This window comes from Pantherophis guttatus, chromosome 3 (assembly GCF_059756535.1).
Source record: "Pantherophis guttatus breed Tessera chromosome 3, ASM5975653v1, whole genome shotgun sequence".
NCBI lineage: Eukaryota > Metazoa > Chordata > Lepidosauria > Squamata > Colubridae > Pantherophis > Pantherophis guttatus.
The window spans coordinates 77,252,358-77,266,694 of NC_142065.1; the positions used below are offsets into that span (position 1 = coordinate 77,252,358).

At 37.3% G+C, this 14,337-nt stretch overlaps 1 protein-coding gene across 20 annotated transcripts in view; it reads left to right on the forward strand.

The window, feature by feature from the left end:
- The window catches only part of ADGRL2 (adhesion G protein-coupled receptor L2), a 216,463-nt gene extending 208,045 nt beyond the window's left edge, over positions 1–8,418 (forward strand). For 7 of the 20 annotated variants that reach the window (XM_087889865.1, XM_060689997.2, XM_034437069.3 and 4 more), the window contains 2 exons: positions 2,535–2,663; positions 6,306–8,418. In XM_087889865.1, the coding sequence (XP_087745991.1) occupies positions 2,535–2,663; positions 6,306–7,060 (884 nt within the window). In that variant the 3' untranslated portion in view covers positions 7,061–8,418. The other 13 variants (XM_087889869.1, XM_060690000.2, XM_034437074.3 and 10 more) reach the window with 5 other exon arrangements.
- Positions 8,419–14,337: the final 5,919 nt, after the last annotated feature.

Sequence of the window (14,337 nt, forward strand, 5' to 3'; positions counted from 1 at the left end):
ATAGCTGTAATACCAAGCAACTCAACATGTATAAATTTCAGGAAATAACCACTGTTTTTTGGCAGAATAAAGACACTGCAATATTTTTTTTCTCTGATCTCAACCCAATCATTGTTTAAGGCTCCCTTCCATTCTCTGCAAAGGATATGTTATTTTCAGTTTAGGCTATACATTATTTGTTGGCTTCCCTTCCTTGCCACAAAGGTGAACTAGAAGTGGAAGGGGGGAGAAAAATCAAGAACTGGAAACAGAAAAGTATTCCATATCAGGGGTGTCAAACTCACATCATCACGTGATGTATCATGACTTTCCCCCCCTTCACTAAACCGGGCATGGGTGTGGCCAGTGCATGATGCATCCAGCCCATAGGCCACGAGTTTGATACCCCTGTTCTATATTAAAAGACAAGCTGTATAATAGGAGAATGTGAGGGAGTCATGGATTCTTATCAGATTGATCTTTCTCCCTGGAAAGAAACTTTGTAAAGTAAAATGATTTATTGTCAATTGAATGTATTACAGGTAGTCCTCAATTTATGACCAATTGAACCTGGAATTACAGTCATAAGCCACTGAGGTTGTTAAGCAGGTTACCATGGACTGGATCCAATTTTACCCTTTTCATTTATTTATTCATTTTCCATTTTTGAAGCAGTCATTAAGCAATTGTGCTGGTCATTAAGCAGAACCATAGACTTTATATATATAATAGCTTTTGGCAAGTCCATTATTAGTTTGAACAACTGTTAAACTTACTCTAAGTTGAGGACTACCTGTAACGCTTCTTTTCTATAAAAGGAAAAAAAACCCTAATTAGATGTACTAATCTGCAACTCAAAGTCGTGATTTACCCACAACTTATGATTTTGTTACACTAACACAACCACTTCACTCATAAACCATGGTTTGATGCAATTCAGATTTATTCATCTAACCATGATTAAAACAAGCTATGCTTAGTATGCAAGTTCAATAGTAATTTGGCTTCAATTGTTTTTGCACCTCTGATGCTACCTGATTGGTTGGGCACAGTTTCAGAGATAATGCAAATCTGAAGTCTGCATTCTCTGAGAACATCCCAATGAAATAGATCCCATAACATTAAGAAGAATAAGGGCCAGATTCTTATTTTACAATGAAAAAAGAGTCATACTTAGAATTAAGGTATTAATGTTCAACTGTATCTGGTGAGTATACTGGAAACAATATGTCTAAGCTGGTAGCAAAGAATTATAGCCAATTATGTAATTCAACTGGAACCCTACTGCATAGTTATTATAATAGCAATTTTATGATATGTAGTATAGTGACAAAAGGATTTGGATTGCCTTTGCTAATATTTAGAATAAGCCTCAAACAGTGGAGTGGGGGAAAAATCAAATAAATTAAATCAAATTGCAAATAAGATTAACGTAAAATGACAGTACAGCAATTCCCAAAACTCCAGGATTTTTGCTACCTAGAGTAATAATATTTTTAGTAGTGATAAGAGCATTAATATTTAAAATGTAATATCTTCTGCTATTGCCACAATGAGAACCTAATCAATTTAAATTTTGTATATGCATTTTTGGGCTTCTCTGTGACTCATCCTGTCATACAATGCGAGGCTTCCCCTATATACTTTCAGACTGCTCAGTCGAAAGGCGCCTTCAGTCTAATTTTATTTGCATGTCCACAAAGCGGCGGAGTCTTTGTATCTGTTCTGACAACAATATTAATGTAACAGACCCCAAACCAGTGTGATGTTTCACATGCTGAGTTCTTACCAAGTAATGCTATGTGTGTGGCTGCTTCATTAGAAGCTTATTGAAAAGTGTTGATGCATTAGGACTGAAATTGCAGAAAGAGCTTTTGTATGAGCTTTCATTGTGTAGATTTAAGATTCTTTTTACCGAGAGAGTAGAGATAACTTCAAAGATAATTAACTTTACAAATCCTCACCAATAGTGCAGCATGAAGCCCATTTGACATGTAAAAATATATGAATGATTTACCTTCGACCTCTCCTTCGGCATGTGTTCCTTGCATAGAATGGAATTGGCGTCTTGCAGCTTGCCGTTGCTTACCTTAACTTCATTTTAAACTATGCTAGTGATAAACCTCGGCTGTTGCTAGGGGAGAATTGCCTATTGCTCTCAATTAACAAAATTTTAATGTATCTAGTCTGGTGCCTATCCACGGTTAAAGTTACAGGCATGAAGTTGTAACTTCTTGAAATAGAACATTGGTCTCTGTATTTAATTGCTATTGGAGTGTTAACAGCAATTTTGTATAAATTAGCAAATGTCATTTCTCAGCAGGTGTTTACTTTGGGGATTTGGCCAGCACCTGTGAATTAACGAAACCTAACTATATTTTCATTCTCTCCCTTCAAATTAATAGTTCAAATACAGTCAGAAATGTTAAGCTGAATTAAATTTGACGGAATATACATGACTTGTAATGAAATTTAAAAAAAAAAATACACATTATTGGAACTGTCAGCCTGAAATGAAAGAGCTGATGTCTCTCTTTCTGTTTCTTTTGCTTTAGGAGTGACTGGCAATTACCTACTAACAAACCCTCTTCTTCGACCGCACGGCACTAACAATCCTTATAACACATTGCTCGCTGAAACCGTTGTATGTAATGCCCCTTCAGCTCCTGTGTTTAACTCACCAGGTGTGCCCACAGTTTGGGATATGTTGATTTTGCATTTTTTAAAAAAAAGTATGCTTTGCTCCAAGCCTTTTCTTTTAACATAGTTGGAGCTACAGTTTCCTTTAGAATTATTCTCCTTCCAATGCTACTGATAATGCCAGGCTTGTAAAACTGCACTATATTATAGTGTTAATCCTTTGCCATAATAGTATTTGCCAATAATCCTCCATGTTTTTAACACAGGTGGCATAAATCTTAATATACTATTGCAGGACTGACACCCCATGCTCCGAGAGCCCATCTTCAAGATATATATCACTTAGAGGTATCACATCTATGAAATATAAATTGAATCAAAAGCTTGCTGAGAACATCTGCTTATGGAGTTGATTAGACCATTAAACTCACACAAAGGCATCCTGACACGTGCACTATCATGCTGTGGAAAACTGCATCCGGAGTCACATTTAGAGGCCAACTATAGTATAGTGCAGCTTTATAGGAGCACTTTGATTTGCTGTGTTGTGTTTTGCTTTGTTTCCTTAAGAAAGTCATCAGATGGTGGCTAGTCTTAGAAAAGCAGAATTGGGAGGAATATACAGCCTGATTGCTGGATCTAATCTCAGATGTTTGGGACAGGGTGTATCTTCTGTCCTCTGAGCATATGTCACCTAACTTGACATTGCTCTGATCTATCATTCAGTTGTAGGGATATTAATTCACTATAAAAGCCAGAGGTATCAGGATTCCAGAGTGTTAGCCTTAACTATACCTTTGTTATACTGTACCAGCCAATAGTTTTTTTAAAAAAAGTAATGAGTTGTTTAAAAATAAAATAATGCACCTTTATTAATTATTAGTTTCATAAGTAGTTTTTAATGTAAATTGAAATCCTGTCTTAAACATTTTATAACATGTTTTTTTTTAAAAAAACTAAACCTGTATAAACCTGTTATGTCAATTTTCCTTATTTTTAAAGTGAACTGCAGTTTCTGTGTTCATTCTCGTGTTTTCTTACTTTCCTTATGCTCTCCTCTAGCAACCTACAGAGAGACAAGTATGGGAGTAAAACTTAACTTTGCCTATCAAATGTAAATTTTTTCAGCATGATTTTTAATGGGCACAATTAAAACATAACTAGCGGTCATGAAGTAGACTCAGCGGGCAAGTGGTTCACAATTTCCAAATTAATTATTTCCACACTCATCAGTACATGGGTACTGCTTTTTGGAAGAACCCAAAAAAGTCACTAGGTCTGTAGCAAGCCCTATTGGTAACTGATGATATCCAATGCTGAAATAATTTGCTGCTTAAAACCAGAGCACTGTTGAGCAAAATGCTTAATAATTGACCTAATATTTTTACATTCCCACAGTAATCTTGCTACAGGCTAGGAAAGACTTCAAGTGAATTACCTGAATCATGGGCATCTAAAGTTGCCTCTCTAAAACTGGCTTAAGTGCATTGGAGTGTGCTTAACTCTGCAGTATATCACAGAAAATTCTTTAAGGATTATTAAATATGCTTCAATATTTATTTAATAGAGTATAAAGAATTAGATTATTAAGAGAGAGAGAGAGAATGCCTTTATAGAGGAAATTAATATCGGCATGTGGCCCATGTATTGGTTCTCTCTTATGAATGCCATATGTTCCATATGGATAAAGAGGAAGAAAAGATCCAAAATTCATCATATATTAAATTATCCCACCTACCAAACTTGTTTAATCAAAGCCTTCAGCTTTTCAAAGACTTGTAACCTTTTATACTAATTCAGCACACATGAATGGCAAAAACAATGCAATGTAAGATTAGCTGCAGCTTTTTATTCCTCAATTAGTATTCCATAACCAAAGGGAAAGAAAAATCTCTGAGGCATCAATCCAGTGTTTCTATCTGTTATAGAAGCAACTTTGAATTTTCTTCGGTTAAGCTGCAGCTTTAAGTACTGGCTAAAAATAAACCTGGAAACATTTTTAGATGCACACACAGCCTTTTTATTTCTCTGTAACTACTCCAAGCCTTGCATATAATGCAGCAGCTTCACAGTGGTCAGTTTCATTCAGACAACAGTACTTCATTCTTCCTTAAGAGTTCCAGACACTGGTCTAGAACAATAAAAGCAATTCTTCCAACAGCTCACTAACAAATCATCTAACTTTCCATGATCCATGCCATTCAGTTTCCTTTAAGAACTTTCTTTTATCTCCTTTGTTTGGGAACCATTGTGATGTCTTAGTTTATATGTCTTTCTGTCTCTAGAAAAATGAATTTATTTATTTACCTCAGTAAAAGAACATTTCACCATAAAATTCCTATATCTCTCTTTTTTTCCCCCTCTGTCTCTCTTCCTAAACTTTGTGTCATCTTTCCAGCAGATGTATCCAATTTCTCCATTTCTTCAGCAGTTGAAAGTTATCGGTTCTGACTGATAATCTCCCATTCCACAGCTAATATTTCTTTTTTGGTTAATTTTTTGTGACCCATGCTTAGAGAAATCCCTAACATTTCTGCTTTTGATTTCCATATGCCCATGGTGTCTGTGGGCTTAATTCTGAATAGACTTACACTGGTTCATACGGTTCTGTCACTGTGACTGATGCAAACTGCAGGGCTGCAGGTAAAATTTGACATTCTGAAGCCTGGGGCTGTTCCTGGCAGAGAGAATATGAAATGCAACCCTTTCCCCTCCCAAAAAAAAAAAAAAAAAAGCACATTAAAGTGGGAAAAAGCTGTTATTGCAAGTAATCTAATTTGCTGAACCCTTGCTCTGACTAAGTTGCTGAGACGCTCAGTAATTCTTCATCTTGTTACAATAAATCATTTTACTTTCTTTTATATATCAGCTACTCTTAGGCCAGATAGCCTGAGCAGACAGACATGATGTGAGTTGTCCAAAGTGAGTCATTCCACCTGCTGTCTTTCCTGTGTTGGATGGTGCTTGTGGGCCTCAGTCCCTTTCAGTGTGAGAGATGGCTGTCTGTGCTTAACATGGAGTCTCTGTATTTGTCCATTTTTTTGGTCATTCTTTTGTTTGTTCCATCTTCAGCTAAAGAAACACACAGACACAAGGAAATGTTAGAAATGTTATATTAAAGTAGCTGCTTGCTAAATATGTGAATTTACTGTTATGCATATACCTTCTGTTTTGTATGTGACCTGATTCTCCTTCCTTCCTTCCCTCCCTCCCTCCCTCCCTCCCTCCCTCCCATTTATTTATTTATTTATTTATTTATTTATTTATTTTTACTTTAGTGTTGTTTAGGACAATTTCTGTTGATTTTATTTTTTCCGTTGTACTTATGCGCTAAATGTTTACGAATGAATTGCTTCGCATTCATATGCAAGGACATGGAGTCACTTTCCTCTTCCTTGCAGGAAGAATTGTGGAACTGAATCCTAAATTGGTACATTAGAACCTTTAACGTTTGTTTTAAAATTTCTGATTGAAAATATAATTGAAGCTCCGAGGAAAAACAATATTACCTTGTAAAGTTCTCTTTGTCTTCTATATGGTGTGTAGCTCTTTTACCCGTGGGAGTCATGCCCCAAGTCTTACTTCCAAGTACAACTTTGTCCTGAACGACATTAAAGACTTTCTTAGAATAAGAATTTTAGCTCCAGGGTAAGCAGTAACCCATGGATGTCCCTTCTCTGTTGCAGGACATTCACTGAACAATGCCAGGGATACAAGTGCCATGGATACTCTACCGCTAAATGGTAATTTCAACAACAGCTACTCTTTGCGCAATGGAGACTATAATGACAGTGTGCAAGTTGTAGACTGTGGACTAAGCCTGAATGATGCCGCATTTGAAAAAATGATCATTTCAGAATTGGTGCACAACAACCTGCGGGGCAGCCACAAGAACCATAACCTGGAGCGTACGTTACCAATCAAAGCTGTGATCGGTGGGAGCAGTAGTGAAGACGACGCCATTGTTGCTGATGCTTCGTCTTTAATGCACAGTGATAACACGGGCCTGGAGCTGCACCAAAAGGAACTTGAGGCCCCATTGATTCCTCAACGGACTCACTCTCTTCTGTACCAACCACAGAAGAAAGTGAAGATGGAAGGAACCGATAGTTACGTGTCACAGTTGACAGCTGAAGTGGAAGACCACCTCCAATCGCCCAACAGAGACTCTCTTTACACAAGTATGCCCAACCTCAGAGACTCTCCGTACCTTGAGAGCAGTCCTGATATGGAGGAAGATCTCTCTCCTTCCCGGAGAAGCGAAAACGAGGACATTTACTACAAAAGTATGCCAAACCTTGGAGCTGGCCATCCGCTTCAGATGTACTATCAAATCAGCAGAGGCAACAGTGATGGCTATATCATTCCCATTAACAAGGAAGGATGTATTCCAGAAGGGGACGTTAGGGAAGGACAAATGCAGCTCGTGACAAGCCTTTAATAGCGTAGCAAAGGAATCCTGAAGGCCACGTGCAAGTATTAAACAGACAGACTTAATTGGCTCCATGCAGACCCCCTCATATCTGCTTGAAGTGACTATTCTCTTGTCCCTGTGGTTTCTCCCATGTAAAGGAGTTGACTGGACCTTTCAGTTCTGTGAATTTTTATATAAAAAAAAAAAGCTTTGTATATACACAGAGTATACTAAAAGAATTATTTGTTACAAAGAGAGAGAGAGAGAAAAAAAGAGAGATACCATCAAGGTATTTTAAGATATCTTGCTGCTGACATTTAAAATAAAATAAAAAAGATTGTGAAATAAACACACACACATACATACATGCAAAGTGTTCCAGCCATTTTACAGCAGCAGTTTGGGAACTAAATTTGTAAATATGGCTGCATCATTTTTGTATGCCTGCATTGTATTATATACAAGAGGTAGGCACTAAAATCCTGTGGGACAAATTTATTGTACCTTACTATTCCTGACTAGACTTGCAAAAGCAGGAGAGAGATTCTGCACCAGTATGCTGTTCATGGCAAATCTTTCCCACTAAGGCAAGGGTTGAAAACATGTCTAACCACTAGCAATCAAGCCACAGGCCTTATTTCATATATTTCTTCAACTGTACAATGTTCTCATGAAAAAAAAATGGCTAAAGAAATTATATTTTGTTCTATTGCTAGGGTAAAATAAATAAATACCTTTGTGTCCAAACAGAAATATAATTGTCATTAAAATAATTTTAAAGGATTTGAAGAAAATATTGTGAAACGCTCTTGGTTGCACATATGCTACAAGCTGTTTCTTCTTACACTTGGTTCCATAGTACCGTAATATGTTTAAACTGCAAACTCTACCCATTTTCTACTTCTTTTTCACTGTAAACAGTGTTCTGCTTTGACATGACTATTCTTATGGCTTAAACTTGATATTGCCAAAAGAACATATTTTATGGGAAGAATTCTCTTAGATGCCAATTTATGCCAGGCCTTGCACAAATTTGGTTAAAAAAAAGAACAATCACCCACTAGCTATAGATTCAGTTCCCTTTTGTTCTTTTCTTTGGAGAAGGAGGAGGGAAGGTGGACTAGTGAATGGAAGGTGCCTGCCCCTTTTAAGCTAAGAGAAAACATAAATATTACTCTTCCATATTCCTTCTGCCTATATTTAGTAATTAATTTATTTTATGATAAAAGAGCTAATTAAATGTACATTGTTTCAGGTTTTTCTTTTTTCGCTCTTTTCCCCCAAATCCCTTTGTGTAAACCTGTTAATAATGAGCCCATCACTAATATCCAATGTAAAGTTTAACACCTGTTTGACAGTAAATAAATGTGAATTTTTTTTCCAAATAGGTAAAAATGCGCTTTCTTGCATTATGGGTCATAGGCTCGATTATTGATTTTGTGAGCTGGTGAAATTCTGCTTTAAGGATCACTTCTTTTACAGTTTTCAGACTATGTGAAGAAGTTTGAAGGAGGGGTCAGTTCTGTGCCACAACTTTAATGTCACATGTCATCAAGATGAAAAGCAGGAGATTGGGTTAAAAAATTAGTGGCAAACTTCCCCTTTTATATGAGAGATTTTTTTAAAAAATAATCCATACAATCTTATTTATTAAAAGAAAATTTGTACAATCATATTTCAAGCAACTTTAGTGCTAAATCTCCAATTAGCAATAAAGATAATCTCTTGTTCCCGAGAACAAAAATAAAATACATTGCTTCATTTATTAAAATGCCATGAATATTCAAACCCTTGCAAAAATGGTAAAATCCCAGCATTTTTGTGATATGCAAATTAACCTGACTCCTATTACTACTATTAGCAAAGAGGGAATCAAGGCAGGAAGTTGATATAATCCCCAGAGCTTTATAGTGTGTCAACAGAAAGGATTTAAATTTCACTAAACTTATTTGTTTATTCCTCAATACTGAATTGTCTATAAAGCTCTCCAAATTCCAATTTTCATTCGCAGTAGCTCAGATTTAAGTCATGTGCTGATTTTTCATTCTTATTGCTAATTTGTTGGATCTTTTCCTCCCGTTTCTGAGCGTGCGTTGTGTGTATTGTGGCCCTATTAGACAAAACCAACATTAAACTGGCAGTCCCTGCCAAGATTTTCATTAATAATTAAGGCCACTGGGTACAATCCATAGTGAAAGTTCTGCAGAAGCACCACTAAATTGATTGAAAGTTGCATAGCCAAACTTTCCAGTAGCCTTTACACAATGATGGATGGAATTTAATTTAAAGGAAGCTTTTGATGCAGCTATGTGTGGCGTAGACTACCAAATGTACACCAAGGTTTGCTGTGATCTACGTATTACTTCAGATCGGCATGATTTTCTCAGATCGTTTTGCCAGAATTATCACCCTCCTGATCCAGAATGGTGTATGCATCATAGTGTACCGCACTAGCCTGGATAGCAGGTGCGGACTGTTCCCCACTGCTGAGCAGTGTGTAACAAGAAGGCGGGTGTTTGCATAGACCAGCTGCTACCAGTAAGTGATAAGAGGGCAGGGTGTGTGTGATGCATTATACTGTCTTCTGTTAGTGTTTCTACTTTTACTTTGTGTTTCTTACATATTGGGTTTCCCCTGCTTAGATCTTGCCTTCCTGCCACTGTCTTTTGCTTCTTACCACATCTGCTCTTTATTTCCATTTATATTTTCTTGCAGTCTACTCTCATGTGAACTCTTCTCTGCTTCTTCAGGACCTCATACATACCACTCCTATTTAAGGTCTTCCTGGCACTGCATCTATAGTTAGTGCTGTATTTTGATAGATTTTTTTTTTGTACCCGTGGAACGTTATTGGAAGTACGTCTTTTATTTGGGGTGACCACAGAAGTTTTGTAGATGAGCCTGTAAACTGTCCAGAATAAATGCTCAAAAACCAGTTGGAAAGTTCATTGAGCTCTTCAAAAGAAGAGCAATAAATCAAAGGAAGTTCTAAGCAAGTACATTGGGTTTCTGAGATCATACTGGAAAATATTCTTCCTTACTGAAACCACTTGATGAATGAGTTAACAAGTAGCAGTTATAAGCTGTAGTTTAAGTGAACCCTTTTATAAACTTCATTTGTTTTACTTCCATTAACCTCAATGGTTCTATTCTAGGATATGATTGAAGTCTGAGTCTAACTTTATATTGATGATAAAAGAAAATCTGAGAATGATACATATGTGAACAATTCTTCATACATTCTTATTAAATAGGTAGAGAAATGACCAATATGCACTAATAAGCCTTCATAGAAGTTAAGTCTGTATTTTCAATGGAGTACTCACTGGCTATGCTAGACACCAGTTCCCATCATCCCCAGACTTGGACTTTTCATTGCTAGAAGGTCCAAGGCAGGAAAAGGCAGGGTTATTTAAATAAATTGAAGAAAAATGGAAAAGGTACATGGAAACTGGTAACACTAAAAGGAATTTGTAAGCACATGAAATTAATGCAAGATATTAACTTATTATTATTCCCTTATTAATGTTCTATTATACATGGATAGTTTTTAATCCTCTGTAGCTATTTCTTGTCTTCCTTATTGTGAAAATTAGCATCTTTCAGAATTTTAAGATTTATTTTTTTGTGTGTGGGGGGGATCTACTTAATTATCCTTTCTGCTATAGATCTGTAATGAGGTACAGAGTCACAGGTGAGATGGGCGGTGTAGAAATTTAATAAATTAAAATAAATAAATTAGAAAGTGGAATAAATATATTTGCTGCCATTTTCAAAAAAAATCCTTGATCTATCCACGTCCATGTTTCTCAACCCAGGCAACTTTAAAACGTGTGGACTTCAACTCTCAGAATTCTGGGATCTGAAATACACACATTTTAAAGCTATTAAGGTTGAGAAACACTGATCTATGTATTAAAAGCCTGTTTAATAGGCTTTGGATTGGATTCAGCGGTGGGATTCACTTATCCTCCCTACCAGTTTGCAAATGTGAGCACGCGCTCGCACGCACCTCATCTGCGCATGCACATGTCCTGCGCATGCACAGTAGGCTCGCATTACATCCGGGCGGGTGGGCAGAGCTTCCCGCAGTCACCGCTACCGGTTCGCCTGATCCGGAGAGAACCGGCTGAATCTCACCACTGATTGGATTGGATTTAGAGCACATAGGGTTTACGCAATTTGCTCCTGGATGCAATTCTTTAAACTGCAGAATGCTTCCCTGTTGCACCTCAGAATGCAGTAGCTTTTAAAAAAACTGCTGACACGGGCTACATGGGAAACTTACGTGTTCTGACAAAACGTTTTGACTGTTACTGAATCTGAAGTCCTGTTCGGTTTTAATGACTATACCATTTCTCTTAATGCTTTTCAAAAATCATAAAATGCTTCCAGAAGCTAACATCCAAGATAAACAAAAGGGGGGTGGGAATCCCACAAATATCAGGAGTTAGTGGCCCAGAACTGCCAACTTAAGGAAGTGGGTTTAAAAAAAAAAAAAACAGAATGAGAACATTAGCATTGGGATCTTTATGAGAGCTTCTGTGCTGGCAGGCACCAACAAGAATGAAGTAGTGGTATAAGAGAATGGTAAAGCAAAGCTTGCTTTTAAAGTTTAAACGCTAGAGTTTTGCTGCTTCAAATCAAATATTTACCTGTCTGAAATTTTGTCTAAAGGTTCAAACAAAGAGGTTACTTTACTAATTGCAAATGTCTGAAACACCCTGAAGTGATAAATGAAGAAGCTAGATTGGAGGAGGGCTTCTTATTTGTAAATGAAATCTTAGGTTTGTCAATCCTGCCTATTTTCTTTACTGTTCATACTACTGTAGCCGGGTTGTCTTCAGCAGAGATTGAAGGACAAAGAGGGCTTGTTCAGTGTAGGCCGGTCTTGAATCTTAAAACTAGACATGTCCAGTCAACCACGAAGGTTGCTGGGCACTGCCCCTTTCTCAGTCTACAAAAGGTAAAATGAGCTATTTTTCTTAGCTGTCATGTTTCATGTATAATAACTAGCATTCACAGATCTTAACTTTGTGAGTGAGTGTGTGACAGAGAGAGAGAGAGATGCTGCTGCTCAGTTCATTAATGCATACAAAACTACTATCTCTTGAATAATCCAGCAAAATATAAAACATATTGTCGTATATCAGGACAGAATTATTTTGCCATCCTGAAGGATCTACTCTGGAGCCTCAGGTGGGGCATCTTCATAAACTGAAGACACAGAACAGGGTTCATCACCCTTATTATAATTTGTTAAACATGTATATCACCTGATTCTCAATGATTTTGGGCAGCTCACCACAATCAAACACAATGCAATAGAGTCTATAAAAGATGGCAAGGGTCATAGACCAGATGGAATGAATTAAAGGGTCTTAACTCTCCTTCACCAAAATCTTCTTCCAATACTCTTTCCTCCTATTTTCAGTACAACGCTGTGAGGTGAGTTAAGGCTGAGGGAGAGTGACTGGGCCAAAAGTCACCCAACTAACTTTCAGGCCTAAAGTGGGATTTGAACTCCTAATCTCCTAGTTTCTAGTCTGGTGGTTTAACCACTAGACCAAACTCTCTCCCTTTTTAATCTTCTAAATGTTGTAGGTAAAATGTATCATTTTATCATCTAAATGTAAAAGTGGTGGAAGCTACTATGTTGTGTGAACATTCTGTTTCTTGGCATTTAAATGAATCTATAGGACTAGAGAGCGCTGTAAAAGCAATTGGGATTTCTCCAAAGCACTTGTCCTTCCCAAGTATTATATAAGCCATATGCCAGGAGATATGGCTAAGCTGTAATGAACCAACTGAGTGGGATGCCTTTGTTTGCTGGAAGTTAATATTTTAATGGGGTTGCTTAGCAAGTAACTCTTGGGCTCTTAAGATTGTGTTTGGCGTGCCATGCAAGATGGCTGGCAATTTATTTGAAAGAGTCTTCTGCTATTTCTGGAATGTGTCACACTCTGTGTTAAAAACAGACGCTAACAGCTTTTGAAGGAATCCTTCCGAGGAATCTGTCGGAGTCATTCAAGAGATGGTTTCAGCTGTGAGTTTTCTTAATAGAGTTGAACTCTTGCATTCCCCACCTGCACAGTTGAGGTAACTTGTATTTACATTGTGACTTCCTATCCTCACTTGGCAGAAGATTCCTCCAGTCTTAATTCAGAGACAAAGTCGAGAGAGTAGCTGTCAAAGGAAACGAAAGCTCCTCTCTGGCCCTCCTTTTGCAAGGCTGCAACGGATGAAGAACAAATTAACCGACCCAAATCATACTGAGGATGACAATTATAGGTTAATTAGTTTTCCTTCCTGCCTTTGTTGAGGAGGTAAGGCAGAATATATAGCGTTCTCTCCTCTTATGGTTCCCCCCCACACACAACGATCCTTTGAGGTGAATTGGGGTGAAAGGCTTATTTAGCCCAAAGTTTCACAGAAAGTTTTTGTGGTTGAGGGTTGAATCCAGGTCTCTCCAATACCAGCCTACCAGCACTCTGGTTGGAAAATGTGAGGGAGATGAATACTTGCATATCCGCAAGCAAATGAGTTGCCTTTCTCCACAGTACTGTCCCATTTGTTGGTTCAACACAGCAAAGAATAGCCTGATGACAGAATTAAAAACTGCATTTCCATGAACAGTGCCTCCGTTCGAGGCTTTGGAGTGTGTGGGGGGTGGGGTTTAAAGAAAGCAGAAAATGGAAACGGGCATTATTATTATTTTTTGCAGGCTCTTCAGGAATGACTTGACATCCTGAACTGAAGAGAGAGAAACTGTGACCTGCTGCGTGTAGTTAAAGAGAGCATTAATTGCATGCTGTCCTAGTGATTGTTGCATGGACTGATAGATGCTGTACATTTAGTCTAACAAGTTCTGGTACAATTGTAAAACAGAAACTCAAGGAGATTTATTTTTTATTTTTTGTACTGACAGCCAGCTCTAGTGTTCTTCATTCTCTTAATTCATACCCTCTCTAGTTGGTAGTTTTAATTAGCTCCTGCTCTCATTTCATGTGGGAATGGCAGTAGATTTCACTACAAAGAAATCTAGGAAGACTAGGTGGTATAAACTGCAGTCCCATTAAACTAGGCGTGGAAGTAAGTTTCATCCTAGTAATTGGCATTCAAATGTGTTATGATGACTCCTCCTTTAATATGGGGGGTGGCTAACGTTTTCATGAATGCTTTATGAGCATATATATTAAAGGGGTGTAGGTTAATAGATATATACATTAGCAATGGTAAGTGCAATAGTTTAATATATGCATTATTATTATTTTAAAAAATCAGATCCATTTTTTTAATTTTTA